Source organism: Natator depressus, chromosome 20 (genome assembly GCF_965152275.1).
Source record: "Natator depressus isolate rNatDep1 chromosome 20, rNatDep2.hap1, whole genome shotgun sequence".
Classification (NCBI taxonomy): domain Eukaryota; kingdom Metazoa; phylum Chordata; order Testudines; family Cheloniidae; genus Natator; species Natator depressus.
In genome coordinates this window covers 3,488,878-3,511,627 of record NC_134253.1, presented here as the reverse complement: position 1 = coordinate 3,511,627, position 22,750 = coordinate 3,488,878, and the positions used below count along the sequence as shown (strand labels likewise).

At 65.8% G+C, this 22,750-nt stretch overlaps 1 protein-coding gene across 1 annotated transcript; it reads right to left on the bottom strand.

Annotated features, from left to right (window-relative positions):
- Positions 1-11,019: 11,019 nt before the first annotated feature.
- Positions 11,020-13,774, bottom strand: LOC141975156 (inhibin beta C chain-like). Its single transcript, XM_074935353.1, has 2 exons — positions 13,387-13,774; positions 11,020-11,750 (listed from the first exon to the last, which is right to left on the bottom strand). The coding sequence occupies exons 1-2, from the start codon at positions 13,772-13,774 to the stop codon at positions 11,020-11,022; spliced, it is 1,119 nt and encodes a 372-aa protein (XP_074791454.1).
- Positions 13,775-22,750: the final 8,976 nt, after the last annotated feature.

Here is a 22,750-nt window from a genome sequence, read left to right as displayed (position 1 = left end):
ATCCCTTCTCATGTTCACCCCCATCTCCCAGCTCCCCACAACCCTCCTCATACAGTTCCCCTGCCCCCCACACTCCCAGCTCCCCCACTCTCAGGGCCCAGCCTGCCCTCCTGGGGGTAACTCCACTCACCGCAGTGGGGGGGTCGCTGGATTCCCCCTGGGATCCGGGGGGTGGTTTGCCCGGCGGGGCTCCTGGCTTGTGGGAGATGGGCTGGCTGAGCCAACATGGCTCCTTTAGGGCTTGTGATGGGATCGGGAGCCTGAGTCCTGGTACAAGTGGAACGGCCTGGAGCAGGGACTGTGGTGGGGTCAGCGAGGCCAGGGATAGAACCCAGGAGTCCTGACTCCCAGCCCTGCCCCTGCTCCAACCACGAGACCCCTCCCCCCATCCCCCAGCCAGGGATAGAACCCAGGAGTCCTGACTCCCAGCCCTGCCCCCGCTCCAAACAGGAGACCCCTCCCCCCATCCCCCAGCCAGGGATAGAACCCAGGAGTCCTGACTGCCAGCCCTGCCCCTGCTCCAACCACGAGACCCCTCCCCCCATCCCCCAGCCAGGGATAGAACCCAGGAGTCCTGACTCCCAGCCCTGCCCCCGCTCCAACCACGAGACCCCTCCCCCCATCCCCCAGCCAGGGATAGGACCCAGGAGTCCTGATTCCCAGCCCCTCCCCCTGCCCTCCGGCCAGGGATAGAACCTAGGAGTCCTGACTCCCAGCCCTGCCCCTGCTCCCACCACTAGACCCCTCCCCCCATCCCCCAGCCAGGGACAGAACCCAGGAGTCCTGGTTCCCAACCTGCCCTTCTTTGACCACTAGACCCCACACCCCTCCTAGAGCTGGGAGACTTTCACCTGCCAGGGCCCAAGTACAGGCTCATGCAGGTTCCCGGACACAGGGTACCGTCCCCGTATGGCGGGGGGGGGGGAGAATTGCAGCAGGGGGTGTGTGTTGGGGACAGGAAGGGGGGGTCTAGTGGGATAGAGCGGGGACTGGGAACCGGGACTTCTGGGTTCTCTCCCAGCTCTGGGAGGGGCATGGGGTCTAGTGGTCAGAGCAGGGCGGGTTGGCAGCCAGGAATCCTGGGTTCTGGAAGGGGCATGGGGACCCCTAGAGCATATGCACAAGCAGCCCCCAGTGCTGCCCATACCAGGGATTCCCGGCACGGGGGATTTTAGAGGCTGCCAATCCAACCTCGCTAGCATCTTCCCTCTCCAGTTCCCCTCCAGAAGCTGCAGTACAACTGGGCCTTGAATCAGTGTCCCTGGATTGTGCCAGGCAATAGTTTGGCTCAGGAACAGGGCCGGGTCTTGTCTACACTACTCATTGCAACTGGGTGGAAACGGGTCTGGCTAATGGGCCAGGCAGGGCCTGAGAGCTCGGATCTAGGACCCAGCTCCTGTAAAGTGAGGTGGGACATTTCCTCTCCCCTCCTGCGGACCCTGCCCTCACTCCTCGCACACCCAGATCCCAGCTGCTCCATCAGGGCTGGGCTTGGACCAGAACCCCTGGCCCAAACAGCCCTGCCGTGCCAGCCCCACCCCGCTTCCTCCCAGACCTCAGGGCATTAGGGGGTCATTCCCATGGCGGCTGCGCTGCCGGGATCCGGCTGGTCCCTTTGCCGAGACGAGCCCAGGATGGAACGAAAGCCCCCAAGTGCGGGGATGTTCCCGCTGGGCACTGGGCACACCGGGCTGAGGCCGTGCTGCCTGGCATCACCGCCGGGCATGGGTCTCCTATCCCCTCCTGCCGCCGAGCCGTCGTCCCCCTTCCTGGTGCCCCCCACTGGAAGGGACTGCCCCCCCCGTCACTCCCCTGCACGGCTCCGCCCTGGCTCACTGCTTCCCCCATACCCCCTGCGCCTCCCTCTTGGCAGGAGCCCTGGGCTCTGCTCCCGGCGCCGCCACGGGTGGGCGGGGTCGCTGCTCTGTGCCTCAGTTTCCCTATCTGCTGGCTGGCTGTTGCACGTTGAGGGGGCAGGACTCCCCCTCTCTGTTCAGATAGCAGAGCCAGGCCCAGCCTGCTGGTGGATTTACCGGAGTGGGGGGAGCCTGGGCCAAGGATGTGGCTGGGGGGGGGGCAGATGCCCCACAGGCTGTCTGAGAGGGGCGTTTCCCCACAGGGGACCCCTGGATTGGAGGGAAGCACAGAGCCTATAAAGCATGCAGAGGCCGGGGGTGCAGGGGCCCCAGCTCCGGGGGCATTGGACTGAGCAGCACAAAGGGTGCCCCACCCCCCAGTTCCGGGGGCTAGGGGCTGTTTGGGCGCCAGGGGGCCCGGCCCGGTTTGCAGGCCGGCCGCGTGGCTGGCCGGGGCCCCAGGAGGGCGCTAGCGGCCGCTGCCCGAGCCAGCCCCTGCCAAAGTCGAGCGCCACGTTGCGGGTTGCTGGGTGAAGGGTGAGCAAACAGCAGGTGCCAGGGTCAGGCTCCCACGGTGCTGGGGGCGGATTCGGGGCCAGCTGCCGCTTGGGTAACTCCGGCAGGGGATTGCAATTCCCATCACCTCCGGACCTGCCAGTCCGGCCAAGGCCAAACAGTCTGTTCCCAGCAACGGGGCCATGCCCCATCCAGCCCCCCCCACTCCGCTGCCCCATGGGAGCTAGGGCACTGCTCACTTACCTGTGGGGCTGGACCAAGCACCTCCCCTCCCCCCCAGCTGCCAGGCAAACGGGACGGCCTGAGGTGGGAGGGAAACGGCCACAGGGACAGGTGGGGAAACTGAGGCAGAATGAGGCCATCCAAGGAGCCCGCGTCCAAGCTGGGACTGGAACCCAGGAGTCCTGGCTCCCAGTCCTACAATCAGCCCCCCACCCCTCTAGGGCTGGGAAGAGAACCCAGGAGTCCTGGCACCAGGGTAATCACCCACCCTCACGGGGTTTATTTTTAGCCCACAGTGGCCCCGCCCCCACTGGACTGTTGCTGTGGCGACCGAATGCGGGACAAAGGGCCGTCCTGGTGGGCGGGGGGCACGCGGCTTTCGCCTGGCGGGTGACATCACGGGCCAGAGCCAGTGTGGGGCAGGATTCCCGGCGGGGCCCTTCCAGCACCTCTGCGTGGGGCACCGGCCCCATGCTGTGCTGCGGCGGAGGGTCTGCGCCAGACCCCAGAGCTTGGACTGACCCTGCCCCATTCACCCCCCCAGAGGAGCCCCCCGCCCCCCGATTTCATAAATTCAGTTCAGTGAAACTTTCCCAACACCATGAGCGGGGCCAGAGGGTAAGAGAGGCCGACCCCAGTGGTGTGTTGGGGGTAGCATGACGCCCCCCAGCCCCCTCCGGGATGGGATCACATGCTGCATTTGGGGGTCTGACCCGCGGTGTCTGTTTGTAGCATGAATTGTCTGCAAATCCCTGCTATCCACCCCCCAACCCACCTCTGCCGGGGCCCCTCACTCCCGACCCACAGCCCCCTGCCAGCCCAGCCCTGGGCTCCCCCCAACCCACCTCTGCTGGGGCCCCTCACTCCCGACCCACAGCCCCCTGCCAGCCCAGCCCTGGGCTCCCCCCACCCCAGCTCTGCTGGGGCCCCTCACTCCCGACCCACAGCCCCCTGCCAGCCCAGCCCTGGGCTCCCCCCACCCAGCTCTGCCGGTGCCCCTCACTCCCGACCCGCAGCCCCCTGCCAGCCCAGCCCTGGGCTCCCCCCAGCTCTGCTGGGGCCCCTCACTCCCGACCCGCAGCCCCTGCTAGCCCGGCCCTGGGCTCCCCCCAACCCAGCTCTGCCGGGGCCCCTCACTCCCGACCCGCAGCCCCCTGCCAGCCCAGCCCTGGGCTCCCCCCCACCCAGCTCTGCCCCTGCTGACAGAGGAGTGATGTGCAGACGCCCCCTTGTGGTCCCCAACTAAACGTGCACCGGGCGGAGGGCCGAGGGTGTTTGGATCAGCACCGGTCCGTCTGCCCTGGTGCTGGGGCTGGGCAAATGGGAACCTGGAGGGGGAAGTGGTGCAAACACGTGCGCGTGCACACACACACACGCACGCACGCACACGCTCCTGTGAGCCTGGAGCGTGAGGGCCCAATCCTGCTCCCTGAGGTGACACTTGGGAGCAGCCCGAAGCTGGGGGAGGCCCCCTGGTCCAACCTCCCTCCCTGCCCACAGGCGTCGGGGGCAGGCTGGCGTCGGGCGCGGAGTGCGGGGGGCAGGGGGCTGCTGTCTCGCCCCCACAGCCCCCTGGAATCAGGAGGGGGCAAAGGCAGCCTGGAGGCTTCCCCTCTCCCCAGGCACGGCCCGGAATCTGGCTCAGGCCCTTCCCCTCCACCCCCGGGCAGCAGCGGGGTCCCTGAGCCTGTGAGGAGGGGGCAGAGCCCAGTCTCCCTCCCCCCTGGCGCCCCCCCCGTGAGACTGCGGCACGGCTGGGACGAGTCAGCCGCTCGGCGCCGGAGCCCAGCACCCCAACCGGGCCAGGCGTTGGCTGCACTAACCCCGGTTCCTGCCTTTGGTCCCCCCACTTGCCCCTTTGGTCCCAGCCTTGCCCCTCTCCAGGTAGCCTGGGCTCCTAGACCTGGCCACTGACCCCTGCTCCCGGGTGGCTGCCCGCGGGACCCTGAGCGCCGTCCAGCCCCCTGCGCTGAGGCAGGCCCAGGTGAGCCTAGATCTGCCCGGATGGGGATTCCCGGCCCCCCCCGGGGCCCGTTCCAGAGCTTCAGCCGCTCGGAGGCCAGCAGCTTTTGCCGTTGTTCTTGTCCTGCCACCGGTGGCCACGGAGAACAATCGATCACCAGCCCCTTTATCACAGCCTGTAGCGGAGCGAGGATGCACCGGCACGGCGCCTCCCGCTGGTCGTCTTGGGAATTAGCTCTTCAGCCTCAGAGCGCCCCCTGCTGGCCGGTGTCTCACCTGCCTCAGGCCCCGCCATGTCCCTCCCGGACCCCGGTGCCCTTTACCTCCGGGTTCTGCCCCAGCAGTACCCCACTCTCTGGGTCTCCCCTCCCAGGGGAACCCCCTCCCCCTATGCCCACCTTGCCTCAGGGGCTACTGCCAGTCATCATCTAGCCCCCGCTCACTGGGGCAGTCTGCAGTGTAATGGCCACTCGTCACAGGCAAGGGGGTCGGACCAGCTGCCTCTGCCTATCCCCAGCCTGCCCCTCTGCAGCCCCAGAGCCTCCATAGGCCTCCACCTGGGGAGTTGCCAGGCAGGAGCTCCCCCACCCCTCCTGCCCTTCCCCAGCCCTGCGCTGCTCCAGGTACCCTGCGCTCCCAGGCAGCCAAGTCCCTCCCAGTGCAGGGCTGGAGTGAGACCTCTGTCTCCTGGCCCCCAGCCCTCTTATCAGGGCCAGCTGGGCCCTGACTGAGCCGGCCACACCTGTGGCCAGCTACTCCCTCAGCTGCTCTCACTGCTTTTCCTACCGCAGCCCTCTCCAGGGCTGCTTTAAACCCTGCCTATTGGAGTGGGGCAGCTGCCCCACTACACAGCCCCTAACACAGCCCCAGTTCTCCGGCCCCCCTCCGGCTTCTCTTCTCAGGACTAAGCCTGCCCCGGGGTTTAACCTTCCCGCACGGCTCTGGGATCGTCTTCGTCGCTCTCCTCTGGACTTGCTCTAATTTATCCACCTCTCTCGTCACGTGCAGGCCCAGAACCGGACCCAGACTCCAGCCGAGGCCTCCCCAGGGCCGAGTCGAGCAGGACAGTTACCCCCCGGGTCTGACGCACGACGCTCCCGTCCACGCACCCTGGGATGACATCAGCCTTTTTCACAACCGCTGCGCACGGCTGATTTCGCACGGCTGACTCGGGTTCGATTTGTGAGCTGCTCTGCCCCCCGACTCCTTCGCAGCAGTGCGACCCCCTCGCCAGAGAGTCCCCCATGTGGAGCGGGGCGCTTGGTTTTTCCTTCCCGAGGGTCGCACTTTGCACTTGGCTTTATTGAATTTCATCTTGTTGATGGCAGCCCAGGTCTCCAATTCGTCCAGCCCATTGTGACTCCTAACCCTGGCCTCCCCAGTGCTTCCAACCCCTCCCTGCGTGGGGGCCTCTGCACATTGTATATGCGCCCTGCCCACCTCATTATCCAAGTCATTGATAAAATATTGACCAGTACCAGACCCAGGGTGGACCCCCAGTCAATACACCCTCCCTGCTTGACCAGTACCAGACCTGGGGCTGACCCCTAGAATCATAGACTATCAGGGTTGGAAGGGACCTCAGGAGGTCATCTAGTCCAACCCCCTGCTCAAAGCAGGGCCAATCCCCAATTTTTGCCCCAGATCCCTAAATGGCCCCCTCAAGGATTGAACTCACAAGGATTGAGCAGGCCAATGCTCAAATCACTGAGCTATCCCTCTCCCCCGAATACACCCTCCCTGACCTGGGGCTGACCCCAGTCAATACACTCTCCCTGCTTGACTAGTACCAGACCCGGGGCTGACCCCTGCTGGACCCCGGTCAATACGCCCTCCCAGTTTGATAGCGAACTTGTCTGGATGGTCTTTCAGCCAGTGTGCATCCACCTGAGAGTAACTTCATCTAGCCCACATCTCCCTAGTCTGCCTGTGCACCTGTCATGTGGGACTGTGTCAGAAACCTCCCCAAAATCAAGCTGTCTCATGTCTGTAGCTTCCCCCATCCATGAGGCCAGGAGGGAAGTGAGGTTGGTTTGGCAACTCCTTACAACCTGTTATCTCTGGATGCCCGCAAACTGCTTGTTATAATGGCTCCTGGTATCTTTCCAGGTGTCCAAGTTAGGCTGCTGGTCTGTAATTCCTCCGGCCCTCCACTTACCCCCTCTCGCCTCCATGCCTCAGTTTCCCCTCCCAGCCCTTGTGAGCTCTTGGGGGCAGGGCCTGTCTCTCACTCTGAGTCTGTGGGGCAGCAGGGCTGGGCTAGGACTAATCCTCTCAAAACGCTGCCCCTCAGCTCTCGTCCCTTCCACCTGCAGCTCCACGCACACCTGAGATGCAGGAACGAAGGTCCCAGCGGCTAGAAAAGGAGCAGGGTGGGTGGGAGACCTGAGCTAAGGAAGCCCAGCTGGCCCTGGTGCTCTTCCTGGCCAGGGTAGCCCAAGTCCTAGGGCCCCTGGGTGCACGGGGGCTCCCGGCTGAGGGTGTCTCCCTGCCCCAGCAGGGTCGGGCCCTGGTCTGGTACTAGTCAATATTTTATCAATGACTTGGCTCATTGATGAAATATCGGCTCCAGCTGGGGAGGTTCTGTGCGGGGCCAGGGCTCAGCCGCTTAGCCTGGTTTGGCTCCGGCGTGACCCTGGCCAAGCTGCCGGGCCGCGCTTGCCCCAGAACGGCTCCCGCAACCCCTTCCCCTGGCACAGACCCCAACCCCGGCTCGATGCCGCCTTCCCCACAGCGCTGCACGGGCTGGGCCTGCGAGACCCCGAGAACCGGTCCCGCCATGGGGCGTCTCCTGCAGGAGCCTCTGCGGGTGGAGCGCGAACCGGCCAGACGACAGGAAGGACAGAGACACAGACAGACACCCAGTGGCCCCCACCCTCCCCCAGCCTCCTGCTCCTTCTCCCCCAGCGGGGAAGCCCCCCCCCATCCCCGCTAGCGGCCCCTCCCCCCCAGCTCACGCTGTCTCTTTAAGAAAGTGAAAGCAGCTCAGACAGGGTGGGTGAGGAAGTGGATTAAAGTCTTAAGGGCAGCCCCCCTCCCTGCCCACACACAGCAGCAGGCTGGGGGTAGGTTAGTGTGTCAGCCTGTTGCTGAGTCACTGTGTCACACACGCGCACGCACACACACAGCGGGGGGGCACCCTCCAGGCCTGTGCCACTAAACACCAGGGGCACCAGCAGAGCTGGGTTGGGGGGAGCCCAGGGCTGGGCTGGCAGGGAGCTGCGGGTTGGGAGTGAGGGGCATCGGCAGAGCTGGGTGGGGGGAGCCCAGGGCTGGGCTGGCGGGGGGCTGCGGGTGGGGAGTGAGGGGCCCCAGCAGAGCTGGGTCGGGGGAGCCCAGGGCTGGGCTGGCAGGGGGCTGCGGGTTGGGATCGAGGGGCATCGGCAGAGCTGGGTGGGGGGAGCCCAGGGCTGGGCTAGCAGGGGCTGCGGGTCGGGAGCGAGGGGCATCGGCAGAGCTGGGTGGGGGGAGCCCAGGGCTGGGCTGGCGGGGGGCTGCGGGTCGGGAGTGAAGGGCACTGGGGGGCACCTGGGATAACACTCTGGGGCAGCCTGGCCTTTCCCAGTGGGGAGGGCTGGGGGAGGGGTGGCTGCATCCCCAGCTGATCCCTGCGTGTTCAGGCCGCCCGGAGCTGATGAAAGTCGCCCTTTGCCCGCGGTGCTGGGCGCGGGGCCGAGAGAGCGGCCAGGGCTTGGCCCCAGATAACGCGGCCCTGAGCCAGCGCTTGCACCAGACCCGGGGGGGGGGCGTCTGATGCTACACAGCTCCCCTGAACCCCAGCCCCCGCCCCCCAGCAACCCCAATGCGCAGCTCCCCCAACCCCCGACCCTCAGCTTCCCCGAGCCCCAGCTCCCCCGACCCCCAGCAACCCCAACGCCCAGCTCCCCCATCTCCCAACCCCTGCCCCCCAATCCCCAGCAACCCCCAGCGCCCAGCTCCCTGACCCCAGCTCCCCCAACCCCCAGCAACCCCCAACGCCCAGCTCCCCCAACGCCAGCTCCCCCGACCCCCAGCTCCCCCAACCCCCAGCAACCCCCAATGCACAGCTCCCCCAACTCCCAACAACCCTCAATGCCCAGCTCCCCTGACCCCCAACCCCCAGCGACCCCCAACGCCCAGCTCTCCTGACCCCAACCCCCAGCGACCCCCAATGCCCAGCAACCCCGACCCCCAACCCCCAGTGACCCCCAATGCACAGCTCCCCCAACTCCCAACAACCCCTAATGCCCAGCTCCCCGACCCCCAATCCCCAGCGACCCCCAATGTCCAGCAACCCTGACCCCCAACCCCGAACAACCCCCCACGCCCAGCTCCCTCGACCCTCAACTCCCAACGACCCCCAAAGCCCAGCTCCTCCGACCCCCAACCCCCAGCGACCCTCTATGCCCAGCTCCCCCAACCCCTAGTGACCCCCAATGCCCAGTGCCCCTGACCCCCAACGATCAGCGACTTCCTTCCCCCGCCAGCCATGGAAAGACGAGCTCGATCCCCTGGGCTGGTCCTGGTTTTGGCCTCCCCGCTGGGGCTGGCGGCGCGGGTCCAGACGGGGGCCAATGTCTGGGGGACTTGCTGGGATACAGGGACCTGCCCTGGGAGCCGGGCTGAGGCCTGACGAACTCGTTCTGTGCACAGGCTGCCGAGCAACCGCCAGCTGGGAGCAACTCAGTGCTGCCCCCTGGGGGCGGGGGCTGGGACCCAGCGCACACAAGTCCTGCTTTACCCCCCAGGACCGGCCCAGGGACCTCCTGGCTTCTCATTCCCACCTGCCCCCACCCGGGGTAGCGTCACCCCCGGCAAAGGCCCTGCTCTCCTCTCAGCCGCAGGGCATCCTGCTGCAGATCTGGGGGGCTGCTAAACACAGGGTGGGCCGCTTGAGTCACTGGGAATCTGCTCTGGAGTAGCCCTGAACCCCGCACCTCAGGCCGCCTGTGTGGTGCTTAAAGCCCTTGGGCCAAGATGACTAGACTGGACTATCGCTATGGGCTGCGGGTCAGGAGTGAGGGGCACCGGCAAAGCTATGGGGGGAACCCCAGGGCTGGGCTAGCAGGGGGCTGCGGCTCAGGACTGAGGGGCACTGGCTGGGCTGTACCATCAGCCTGTCTCATCCCGGTGTCTCTGATCCGCAGAGAATTTCAGGACACACACGCTGTGTTTTCACCCGTTTATTGGAGATGTCACTCGAAATAATAAAATAAAATAAAATAAAATATTTTTTTTTACATTAGTGCGAAAAGAAAATACAAAAAGGCAAACTCGGCGCCAGGCTTCTTGGCAGGGCGGCGGGGGGGGGAGTCAGGGGGCGGGTTCCCCCTCCCCGGCCACCCCGTGCCCTGCTCCGTCCGTGGCACCTCCCCGAGGTGCCCTGCAGTAAACACTCCCCCAATGCATTGCCCGTGTCCGTCCCACGGCAGCAGAACCGCCACGGCGTGAAATGTGAAAAATACCACGAGAGAATCTGCACCCGAGCGGGTCCCAGCTCTGTCAGCAGGCCCGGTGCCCGGTGCCCGGTGCCCAGTGCCCGGTGCCGGAGAAGAACTGGCTGGACCCCAGCCAGGAGAGCAGAGACCTGCTCAGCGATTGGCCGCGGCCCCCCAGAAAGGGGTGAAAGGACCAGAGACCATTTTCCATGGGAAACTTCTGGGGGATGAGAAACTGGGGCTTTCAAAGCCCTGACAGTTCTTAGGGGCCGTTCCCAGCTGTGCCCGGCTTGTCTGGCCTCCTCCTGCAGGCGGGTCTTGCCACCCCCTGGACGGTGGAGCATGGGCGGCTCGGGTAAGAAACCAACCCGGCTCGATTGGGCCGGGTTTGGAAGATCCACCGTGGCCCTTGGGAAGCACCCGGGGAAAATGTTGGAAAAAGGAAAATCTCAACACTGGACATTTCGGGCCCAAAGGTTTCCTTTTCTCGGCTGGAAATCGCTGGTTTTCTGCCCAATCCCCCTAAAATCAAAACATCCTCGGTGAGACGAACCCACCCGCTTTGTTTGGCAAAATTTTCCACCCAGCTCTGGAAATACCCAGCTGGGGCGGCCGAGCTGTGTGCCGTGGGGCGTTGGCCCCCAGCTGGCCCGGAGACCTTTCCTCCAGTTGGCACCTGGCCCAGTTTCCTTCTTGCACACTTGTACTTGAAATGTGTGTGTGCGGGGGGGTGGGGGGGAGGGTGTAGCCAGCTGCCTGCTCCCCCCCCGCCCCGACACACACACACCAAGAGATGTTTCGCGTTAACCACTCCCAGCCTCCTCCTGGGTCCCGGGAGTGACAGTCCAGAACAATCCCGGACCCGGCGTCTCCCGAACGGCGCCCTAGGGCATTGGGGCAGTGCCATGGCGGGCACGCGACAGAGAAGACTCCATCTGTCTGCGCCAACCCCGCCGAACAGCGGCGGGAGATTCCCCACAATGCCCCCGCCCCCCACCTCTCCGGGGGCAGCTGGGCCCCCCCGTCCAGGCCCCCCACGCTGCCCCCTAGCTGCAGCCGCAGGCCTCGACGATCATGTCCGGGATGTCGGTCTTGAGGATGTTGCTGTTGCGGTCGAAGTAGAGGATGGAGAGGGGCCGGCGGTGCGTGGGCACACAGCAGGACTGCCCGCCCGGCTGGAGGTTGTGGGCCCGGATCAGGTTGAGCACGGCCGTGTGGGAGGAGGAGGCCATGCCCGGGCTGCTGGCCACGTGGGGCGGGCACTGGCCCATGCAGTAGTTGATCTGGTAGCCCTCTGGCTTGATGATCCAGTCGTTCCACCCGATGTCCCGGAAGTCCACGTAATAGTCCTTGCGGCAACATAGGTCGGAGGTCTGGTCGCAGCGAAGGCTGCGTTTGGCCACCTGCTGCCCTGGCTTCCGCACCGTGGCCTTGGCCACCAGGAAGGGCTGGTGGGAGCTGCCGGCGTCGCTCCCGGCCGTGGCATTGGCCTGGCACCCACGGCACTCCAGCTCGAGCCTCAGCGTCTTCTCCTGCCCGCGGAAGAAGGCCTGGAGCGCAGGCAGGAGGGCGACGGTGTGCCAGCCGCCGGCCCGGGCCTCCAGCTGCCTCTCGCTCAGCAGCACCCCCGCCTGGGAGACCCGCAGCGTGACCGGGGACAGCCCGCTCTGGGGGGCCCGGACGTAGAGCCACAGTTGGGCCTGCAGGATGTGGACATCCTGGCCCGTGCCCTGGCTGAACTGGAAACGCAGCCCCATGCTGGAGGGAGAGGAGAACTCTGTGGGGAGAGAGGGGCTGTGAGAAAGGGGGGCGGTGCCAGGCGGGGAGCGCCCGTCTTCGCAGCTGGCACCAGCCTCCCTGCTCCCTGGCTCACTGCCCCCCCAGGGGCTCCAGCCTCGGGCCCCTGCCCAGCCAAGTCCCCCGAGACCCAGGGCGGCTTTGCCCCCACCCAAGACAGGGCTCCCCTGGGAGGCCCGTCCACGGGGGGGGGGGCGCTGTCTCTGACCCGCTGCCCCCACCAAGCTCTGGCGTGTCCCTTCCCTGGAGGTGGCGTTCTAGCGCCCCGCATAGGAGAACCCTGGCAGCAAGGAGCCAAGGATGCCCTCACCCCCTCACCCCCCACCGACTCAGCTCCGGGGCCAAAAGCCAATGGGCTGGGGGCCCCTGGACGGGAGACAGTGCTGGGGACCTCCCGTGTGGGGATGGGCAGCAGTGGCCCATAGGGGGATGGGTTTGCAGATGACTCCAGCCACCCATACATGGGGCTGGGGTGGGGGTGGGGCTGATACCCTGGGAAATAGATTCCAGTGGGGGGCTGTTTGTCCCCCAGCCAGCCCCAGAGGCCCCCTCCCCTGCGTGTCAGGAGCGGTGGGATGCCGGCAGTTCTGCCAGTGCTGGGGTGGGGGCAGAGCCCAGATCTCTCCCTTACTCCCCCAGCTGCCAGCCTGGTGCAGCTGGGCCCTCGGCACGGCCACGATGTACCCTGGTCCAGAGACCTCCCCCCCTCAGAGATCCACAGACCATCCCAGCTGGGAAACCAGCAGGAATCACACCCTTGGGGAGCCAGTTCCACCACGGGGGAAAGTGACTCACTGAAGAGCTGAGCTTAGAACCCAGGAGTCCCGGCTCCCAGCCCTGCCCCCCCCCTTTAACCACTAGACCCCACTCCCCTCCCCTGACTGGGGACAGAACCCAGGATTTCTGACGCCCAGCCTTGCTCTTAACCCACTAGACCCCGTTCCACTCCAAGAACAGGAGACAGAACCCAGGAGTCCTGGCGCCCAGCCACCCTCCAACCACTAGACCCCATTCCCCTCCCATAGCTGGGGATAGAACCCAGGAGTCCTGGCTCCCAGCCTCCCCTGCTCTAACCATTATACCCTACTTCCCTCCCAGAAGTGGGGATAGAACCCAGGAGTCCTGACGCTCAGCCTTGCACTTAACCCACTAGACCCCATTCCCTTCCAAGAACTGAGGACAGAACCCCGGAGTCCTGGCTCTCAGCCGCCCCCCGACTATAACCACTCGACCCCACTCCCCTCCCAGAGGTGGGGGCAGAACCCAGGAGTGATCCTGTGGCACTATCCAGCCCTTGGGAAGGGCTTGGTAATTCTGTGGGGTCCTCATAGCTGGGGAAGGGAAGGGGGTCTGCGCCTCCCCCCCCTGCCCAGCATCGTCTGTCCTGAGAGCAGCCTGGGCCTCCCCCCAGGCCCTCTTCCTCCCCACTCACCCCCCTTCTCTGCTCTCCGGACCCCAGGTTTTCCCACCTGCAATCGGCAAAGTTCCTTTTGGTGGGGCCGAGCCGCTGGCTCCGTCCCGCTCCCCATCGCAGCCTGTTCCCGGCTCACGCCCCAGCCCTGTCCCTGCCCGCCCCGCCCCCCTGCCAGCCTCGGGTCCCCGTCTGCGGCACCCACCTGTCTTGGCAAAACTGATGATCTCGTAGCCCAGCTCGTCGGCCTCGGGGCCGTCCCAGGGGGCGAAGGGCCCCGGCTGCCTGTCCCGCTGGGCTTGGCCCACATGCAGACGCCGGAGGGCGTTGGTGACGGCCAGGCGGGGCACCAGCTGGGTGACGTTGGGCCTCTCCATCAGGTGCAGCTTCTCCAGGACCTGCCGCTTGGCCAGCTCGAGCAGGAAGCGCCTCTCCGTGCCCGGCTCCAGGGTGGGCATCCTGCACGCCGGGCACCCCGGCTTCCCTCCTCCCTGGACCGAGGATCCCCACAGCAGGGCCAGGGCAGCCAGGGCTAGCCAACCCCCTGGGGGCTGCCCGCTCCTCTCCAGCCACGCGCCGGAGCCAGGAGCCATCTAGAGCCGAGTGGGGCAGGGGGGTAGGGACGGTGCCAGGCTCTCAGGATCCGTCTCCGAGCTCTGCCCGGCCAGCCTGCCTCCTGCCGTCACGCCCGGGCTGCCCCGCGTCCGCCTGCCATGCGAGGAGCCGCTCGCCACGGCCACTGCCCGGGTGCCAGGGGCGGAGACGGGTGCTGCTCGCCCGAGGGAGCCCGACTCAGGGCTCGGCTTGAGGTGCTGACTGTCCAGGCTCCAGGCACCTGTCAGTCATGGGGGCAGGCCCTGCCCTCCTGCCTGCTGCGATTGGCCGGCACCTGGGGCCCGGGGGGCGGGTGCTGCCGGGGCCGGGGGGGGGGGATTGGGGGGTGCTGCCTCCCCCGGCCAGGAACAGGTGCTGAGGGCTCCCGGGAAGGGGCATGATGCAAGAAGGGAGACGGTTGCACTGCCCAGGAAGTCGGGATGTGCTGGGGGGCACAGAGCAGGAACCCTCCCCCACCGATGCCCCTTGGTGTTTCCTCCGGGGGCCGGGGGCATTGCCCGGTGCCAGCTAGGACTGCCGTTCTTTGCGCAGCATGCCCAGGCACTGAGGGGGCAGAGGGAAGGGGCACCGGGGTTAACGGTCCTTTGCCAGGCTTCTCCTTTCTCCGCCTACCTCCTGCGGGCTCGGGGGGCCAGCAGGGGCCACTGCTCACTAGCCAGCCCCCACCCCTCGATCCACGGGCCCCCCCTAACAGTTGACGAAGTGGGGGGGCAGAGGAGGGAGGAGGGCGAGGGAGCTGGGGCTCAGGCTCTGCCCACCCCCACGGCAGGATTGCCTCCCTCCTGAATGCGAGCACCCTTATCACCAAAGGGCTATCAGTCCCAGATAAGCGGCCCTGTTAGCAGTAAGGTTCCCTCTCGGGGCGCTGGTGCTGGCACCGGGGCCTGACACCAGGAGCCCTGGGCTGTTCTCAGCAGCCAAGGCCACTTGCAGCCACGGCCACTGGCCCTGCTGTGAGGATCCTGCCATGTGGCCTTTGCTTGGTCCTGACACCATGGAGAGCTGGGGGGCAGCTGTCCGGGGTGGGGGGCAGCCAGGCCGGGATGCTGCCAGTGCGTGAAAGCTGCAGAGAATGACTGCACCAGCCGGGGACAGGCCGCTGACTCCCGCTCAGCCCCGCCGCGCCTGGCCGAGGGGGAGCGAGTCCTGGCCCAGCCCGGCTCAGCGCGGGCCCGGCTGGGGTTTGGAGTCCATTTCTGCTCCCCAAGTCGGGCTGCTCAGCCTGGGAAGTAGCAGGTACAGCTCCCCGTTCCTGCCGGGGCGCTGCAGAGCACGATCACGTCCTTCGCCACTCGGTGCCAATTGGGGGGGGTCGTATCCCGAGTGCCAGGAGCCTGGGGGAGGAGGAGCAGGCAGCGCAGTGTCTGGAGGGGAGCTCCCCTGGCTCGGGAGAGCCTGGCACACTGACCCGGACTGGGACGCGCTGGCATCCAAAGTCTCGGAAACTGAGCTCTGGGGGCAGAGGGTAAACACGGCAGGTTCACCAGGCCGTCTGGGAAAAAGCCCCCAGGAGGCATGATGCAACCGCGGGGCTGGGGCCAAAGTCTGTGGCACTCCCAGAATAACCCAGGAATGTCAACAGCGAGGCATGAGCCCTGGCACGGCGCTGTCACTGGGGCCTGCATGCTGCACTTGGCACCGGGCTGCCGCTGCCCAGCTCCTGCGGGCGCGGGGTGTCTCATAACTGGTGCCACACACACGGATGCACGCCCGCCCCTGTGCACACAGGGGGACACACGCACACGCACGCACACACACACAGAGTTGGTGCTGTGGGGGGCTCCAGCCACCAGGAAAATGCAATTTGCACGCGTGCGCTGTCCCAGTGCGAGGGGGCGACTCCCAGGGGCAGCAAAGACCCCCAAGCTGGGGCAATCACGGCCTCCTGCATGAGGCGGGAGCGAGGTGGTATCGGGGGGCAGTGAGCAGCGGGCTGGGCAGGGCGCTGCCAGGCTGTCGTTAAGCTCAGCCAGCGCTAACGAGCTACCGATGGGTGCCAGCCAAAGTGCAGGACCTTGCTCCCCAGGGGGCTGGGTCTGAAGCCTGGGTTGGCACCCAAGCAGGCATGTGGGGAAACCTGCCTTGGCACAGAGCGCAGTAGGGGATGGATGGGCGCGGTGCCGGCCTGTGTGTTGGCAGGCCGGGAGGGACGCCACAGGCTGCAGCTGGCTCTGGGCTCTCCCCAGGTGCAGTCTGGGGAAGGAGGAAGGGGGAGTTCCTCGGTGAGCTCCCAGGCCAGGCCCGGAGCCTGGCAGCCAGCAGCCCGGGGAGCCGGCAGGTGGCAGCAGTTACAGGCTGACCCGGGAGAGTTTCGCACCCTCTGTGCACCAGAATTGGGGGCTGGGGAAATCTCACGACACCTGCCCCGCAGGGTGCCCCCTGCAGCCTTCCCCCCCTCACTGCAGGGTGAGAACGGGACCCTGCTGCAGGTGAAAGCTCCTGGCCCTCTCTGGTTGGCAAGGCCAGGGCCAGTCTCCCCGTTTCTGCTCCCTGTCTGGCTAATGCCAGGGGGTCCCAGGCTCTAGGCGCTAGCCCCCTCCCATGCCTCGGGACTCCAGCACCATCAAGCCCTTGGGCTGCCAGTTTGCACCAGGCACACCTCCAGGGGCGCCCCCCTCCCCTGCCCCACGGCCCTACCTTGCCAAAGGGCAGGGGGGAATGCAGGGCAAGGGCCGATACAGTATTTTGAGAGCCGCGGCTCGCGTTGCATAAGGGTTGTTGTTTATTAAACTGTTCCAAGAAAGCAAAGCCCGAAGCCCCACCTGGCACCACGATGGCCCCAGCCAGGGGCATGCAGGGCACAGGCCGCCCTTTGTGGCTCCCGGCCCCTGACGGGACCACGTCCTGCAGGTGCGGGAGGCGGGGAGCTGGCTAAAACACACCACAGCAGCCAGGCCGAGGAGTGGGTGGGGATCCTTTCTGTGCCCCCTGTCACGGGGTCCCCGGCGATGCTCTGGGATGGCTCCCTATGAAGCCAGGCAGGACTCTGGGGAAGTCTCCTCTCTGGGAGCAGACTGTCTGCAGGACACACAGCTCACCCGGCTCCACCTTCCTGGGGCTGACCTCGGAGCATTCAGCATCCTCTGCCCCTCCCTGCGCTTCCCACAGCGAGTCCGCCCAGGCAGGGTCCGGGGGGGGCCAGAGGGTCCTGCCCCTCAACTCCGCAGTCAGACGGGACTCTCAGCCAGCCAGTAAAACAGAGGTTTATTAGACGACAGGAACATGGTCTAACACAGAGCTTGTAGGTGCAGAGAACAGGACCCCTCAGCTGGGTCCTTTTTGGGGGGCAGTGAGCCAGACAACCACATCTGCACTTCACTCCTTGTCCCCAGCCAGCCCCAAACTGAAACTCTCTCCAGCCCCCCCTCCTCTGGGCTTTGTCCCTTTCCCGGGCCAGGAGGTCACCGGATTCCTTTGTTCTCCAACCCTTCAGCTCTCACCTTGCAGGGGGGAAGGGCCCAGGCCATCAGTTGCCAGGAAACAGGGTGTCGGCCATTCTCTAAAAAAGAAAAGGAGTACTAGGGGCACCTTAGAGACTAACCAATTTATTTGAGCATCAGCTTTCGCGAGCTACAGCTCACTTCCAGACCCCTGCACACACCTGCCCTCTAGGGCTCTGCAATGATCATACACCCTTATCCCACCACCTAGATACTTAAGAACTGCATAGGGGAAACTGAGGCACCCCCACAATATTCAGAGGAAACATTAAGAAGAGTCCCGCTTTGTCAAAGCCCCCCCTGCCCCCCCCCGGCCCTGACGGGCACACGCAGGTCCCATCCCAAGGTGATGCTGCTGTGGGCCCCGTGTCGCTCGAATGAGGAAGACCGGCTGCGCCCTGGCCAGCTGGTCTTGTTAGCCCCAATGTGCCCATCCCCATGGCGCTGTGGCAGCGAGCACAACAGGGCATTTTCCCTTCTGGGCGCACGCGGCTTTGTAGCGAGTCTGTCCCTGCAAGATGCTCCTAGCCCCCCCACGTTCCCCAGGGATCCCTCAGAGCTCAGTGGCCCCCCCCTCAATCGCTGCTGGGCTGGGGTGGGACAGATCCCCCCAGGGCTGGCAGCTTTCTCTGATGGCAAACGCACAGCTGGCTTCTCTGCATTCGGGGCCCTGTGGGAGCCTCTGGCAGGCTGGGATTTGCCTGCAAGAGCAGAGGGCACAGAGGGTGCTGCCAACCAGGGCCACTCTCTGCCTCCCAGGGCACCCAGCACCGAGTGCCAGACCTGCCAGGAGCTCAGGGCACAGGGTGGGGACGCAAGCCCTGCTTGTGGGCAGCCACTCGGGGCAGGGGGCTGCAGTACAGCTCATGGCGGGAGGGGAGGTGCCCCCGGAAACTGGGCAAGGGGTGGGGAGCTCCCGGGCCCGAGTCCTGCTCCATTCTGGGGGGTCTTGGTGCTAACCCCCCCCAGAGCCTTGGGGCCTGGTTCTGTGAACGAACGAGCCCAAGAACCGTTCAATCTGGCCATAGACCAGCTGCTGCTTCTCCAAATCTTGGGCCTGGCCCAGCCTCAGTGCAGCCGATGCCCCCGTCCCAGGGAGCGGAGTGGGGAGCAGGCCCAGGGCCAGAGCAGATAAACCCAGCAAGGTCAGTGCCTCTTCTTCCTTTGCCCTCCTGGTCGCTGCAAGAGGAGACCACCCGCCACCAGGACGTCCCGCTCCGGCCCCCGTCCAGGCTGCGATGGCTCCGGAATAGGAGACGCTCCCACGTTTCCCTGCAGCCTGCGCCCCACGTCTGGCACCGAGGGGGCATGAGCCACGCAGGGTCACCCCGAGCCCCTCGTCCACTTGCACCAGGACGGAGCCCCCGGCCTCTGGCTCCGCACACCCTCCTGCCCCCCGTGCCCCAGGGCTGGGTCAGAGGTACCGTAATGCCCGGCTACTTAGGGCCCAAGACTGGGGGCCTGCCTATCGCCTGGGATGCTAGCGCCACCTAGCAGTAGTGGGGGGTGCCGCACGTGCTGGGACCCACTGCGTGTTTTTGCCCCCACAGGGTCCAAGCTGCAGCAGCTTGTGAGTCTAACTCTGCCGATCCCCGGTGCGATCCCCGGCGTAGCCTCCTAGAGCCCAGCCATAGGGAAACCTCTGCCCGCCGTGCCCCCTGGCGCACACCATGCTGCCCCCTCTCTCTAGCTGGCCCCCAGCACGTCTAGCACCCACAGGGGCTGCTGTGCCCTTGGAGGGACCCCATGGGTGTGGGTCTTGCCCAGCATTACAGGCAGGGCAGTGGCCTGGGGGCTTAGCCATCTCCTGGGGAGCCTCCCCAGGCCTGGGCAAAGCTCTCTGCTCTGGGCCTCATGTCCCGTGCGGGTCTCTGCCCCCCTCCTCTGGGGCTTTACCGGCTGCCCCTCCCCCCCATTCTGCTCCCTTGGGGTCCCTCCTATTGCACCCCCTGCTGGAGGCCACGTCCCGGCAGCCCACGGAGTGTTGGCTCAGTGTCCCCCTCTAGTGGTTGCGCCGTGTGTGGCTTTGGGTCTGTGCAGCCGTCGCGCTAATGAGCTAGGTCTGAAGGATCCCAACGACTTGCCCTGGGGAGGGGGGAGAGGTATCACGTGACGCCCCATTTTACTGACCTGCCTCCCCACTGCTGGATTTGGCAAAGAGCCACACCCCGAGCCTGGCAGGGCACCTTCGGCCAGCCGGCGCCGGAGCTGGGTCTCTGGGGCAGCTGGTCCCGGACTGGGAGCCACTGGGGAACCTGAGCCTGCTGGATCAAGCCCATCGGAGAACCCCGCTTTGCCTCCTCTGTGTCCCCAGCTTGCCAGGCCCCGGCAGCTCCCACGCTGGGCACCCCATGGGGTGGGTGCCCAGAGCCCCGGCTGTGCCCTGATACCCCACCAGTGTCGCAACGCAGCCACTCCCTCCCTCCCCGAGGCGGCAGGGCCAAGAAGATCGCTGCTCCGAAGGAAGCTAATTGGAGCCCCTCCCCCCCATTAGACAGACCCCCACCTGAGGAAGGGAGTGGAGTCTGGAGGGGAGGGGTCCAGGAGTCAGGACTTCTGGGTTCTATTCCCAGGCCTGCCGTTTGCTCCCTCTGGCTTGATACCCCCATGACATGATCTCCCAGCCCACGAGGATTTTTACCAGCAAGCCAGTGGGAAGCGCCCAGCTGGCCCCAATGCTCAGGGGCGCCAGCCAAACTCCCCTTGTGATGGGTTAGACCAGCTCCACGCCGGAGAGGAAGGGGTTAAAGAGCAACTCTGGGCCCACTTAGCCCCAACCCGCTACACCTGTGCTGAGAGCAGCAAGCCCAGAGGACAGCGGCTGTGTGGGACGGAGAGCAGACGGGGGGGAGGCGGGGCGCCCGTGTGGGGCAAAGAGCCCAGCTTGGACCAAGGTATGACGAAGTGGGACTGTTCTTAATGTTTCCTCTGAATAGTGTGGGGGTGCCTCAGTTTCCCCTAGGCAGTTCTTAAGTATCTCGGTGGTGGGGTAAGGGTGTATGATCATTGCAGCGCCCTAGAGGGCAGGTGTGTGCAGGGGTCTGGACACAGACAATGGCCGACACCCTGTTTCCTGGACACTGATGGCCTGGGCCCTTCCCCTCTGCAAGGTGAGAGCTGAAGAGTTGGAGAACAAAGGAATCCGGTGACCTCCTGGCCCGGGAAAGGGACAAAGCCCAGAGGAGCGGGGGCTGGAGAGGGTTTCAGTTTGGGGCTGGCTGGGACATGGAGTGAAGTGCAGACATGGTTGTCTGGCTCACTGCCCCCCAAAAAGGACCCAGCTGAGGGATCCTGTTCTCTGCACCTACAAGCTCTGTGTTAGACCATGTTCCTGTCGTCTAATAAACCTCTGTTTTACTGGCTGGCTGACAGTCCCATCTGACTGCGAAGTTGGGGGGCAGGACGCTCTGGCTTCCCCAGGACCCCACCTGGGCGGACTCGCTGTGGGAAGCGCACGGAGGGGCAGAGGATGCTGAATGCTCCAAGGTCAGACCCAGGAAGGTGTGAGCTGTGTGAGCTGTGTGTCCTGCAGACAGGCTGCTCACAGGAAGGAGACTGCCCCAGAGTCCTGACTGGCTTCATGAGGAGCAGTCCCAGAGCATCGCCCAGGGACTCCGTGACACAAGGACCGTAGGAGAACTGGGGCCTGCTGGAGAGCTTGAGTGGAGGAGAGGCGTGGCCTGGCCGTGGAGCCCTGGAGCCAGCTGGGAGGCAGAGGACGAGCTGGGAGGGGGCTGGAGACCAAGCCCAGCGGGACCGAGGAGTCTTTTGCTTGGTGTGTTCATTAGCTCTTACCCCAGAAGGCTCGGCCAGAGGGCCCGATCACCTCTATGCTGGAGCAGGCCAAAGATGGTGGTGGGGAAACTGAGGCAGAGCGGCCGCATTGTCGCATCCAGGCACAAGGGGGCCTGCAGGGACAATCTCTGTGCCACCCTTCTAACGCAAAGCTGGTTCTTAGGGTCCAAGGCTTCGAACTCCAGGGCAGCCCATGACATCGCCCCAGACGGCGTGCCCTCCCTGTCCCCACCCGGCCATCCCGCCTCCAGGGGTGGACGGGAGCAGAGGAGGGGAGATTTTGGCTGAGAACTCTGCCCCTCCCCGCTTCCTCAGAAAATCCCCCTGGGGCCAGGAATGTCCCTGCGGAGCCGACGGGGCCTCGTCTGAAAGGCCCAACTCTCGGAGGGCTGGGAGCTGGGCTCCAGTGATTATCCTCACCGGGTGTAACGGCTCCAGCGCCCGGTCATGCTGCCCCTTGGGCCAGGGCCGCCCCCACAGCCCACGGTGAGAAATCGCCCCGAGACAGCAGCCAAGAGCCGAGCCCTTTTCCTGGTAGAAACCGGCCCCTGGGAGGAATTCCCACCCTACGCCCTGAACTCAGCGCTACCTGGAGACCCCGCTCCAGCCGCTGGCAACGGGCGCCCTTGGACCTTTGCAGCGCGGCTGTTGACCTTGGCATGGGCTCCTTCGGGAGCGATGGGCAGCGTCTAGATCCCGGCCGAGGGGAGAGGCCAGTGGCAGCCCCAAGCGCAGAGTCCAGGGGACCTTTGGCCCCAGCCTGGTTTATTCTCCACCCCACCCCTGAGCCATATCGGCCCTGCAGCCTCCTCTGGGTCTTGCTCTGGGTCGGAGGCTGGATCAGCCGAGGCGCTGGAGTGAAGGGACCTCACTGACAGCAGGGTCTCCTGTCGCAGTTTGGCTCGTTGACTCAGGGCTGGGCCAGTAGAAGCCGGGCTGAGCCAGGAGTCTCTCCGCAGGGAGGGGGTGCAGGCTGGGGCAGGGGGTTGGGGTGCAGGCTCCGGGACGGAGTTAGGGTGCGGGAGGGGGTTCTGACCTGGGGCAGGCGGCTGGGGTGTGGGAGGAGGTTCGGGGTGGGGGCTCCAGCCGGGCGGCGGCACAGCGGGGCTAAGGCAGGCTCCCTGCCTGCCCTGCCCCCACGCGGCTCCCGGAAGTGGCGCCATGTCCGCCTCCTCGGCGCAGGGGCCAGGGGGCTCTGCACACTGCCCGCCCCCGCAGGCGCCGCCGATGCAGCTCCCATTGGCCACGGTTCCTGGCCAGTGGGAGCTGCGGAGCCAGCACTGGGGGTGGGGGCAGCGCACAGAGCTTCCCTGATCACCCCTGTGCCTAGGGGCCACAGGGACACGCCGGCCGCTTCCGGGAGCTGCATGGAGCCAGGGCAGGGAGCCTGGCTTAGCCGCGCTGTACCGCCGACCGGACTTTTAACAGCGCTCTAGGAACATTGCGCACAGGAAATTGCTGCTGAGAACCCAATGAAAACGGGCTTAAAATAGAGCACTTCCCGCCACACAGAGTCAGCATGGAGTGCGCTGCCCCTAGGGGGCGCTCCGCACGTGCCGAATGGCAGAGAAGAGGGAATAATCTTTGGCTATTAGAGACCCCGGGGTCCTGTTGGCAGAGAGGAGCTCTGGCTGCCGCACCTTACCCCCCTGCTGCAGGAGATGAGGATTTCCTTCACTTCTTATCCAAAGCCGTTGTAGGGTGGTGGGGTGTGGCTTT

Bases quoted from the DNA above. Each gene is read 5' to 3' on its own strand.
- LOC141975156 (XM_074935353.1), bottom strand. From the start codon at position 13,774: ATGGCTCCTGGCTCCGGCGCGTGGCTGGAGAGGAGCGGGCAGCCCCCA. The intron at 11,751-13,386 runs GTGGGTGCCGCA...CTCTCCCCACAG, and splicing joins CATCAGTTTTGCCAAGACAG to AGTTCTCCTCTCCCTCCAGC.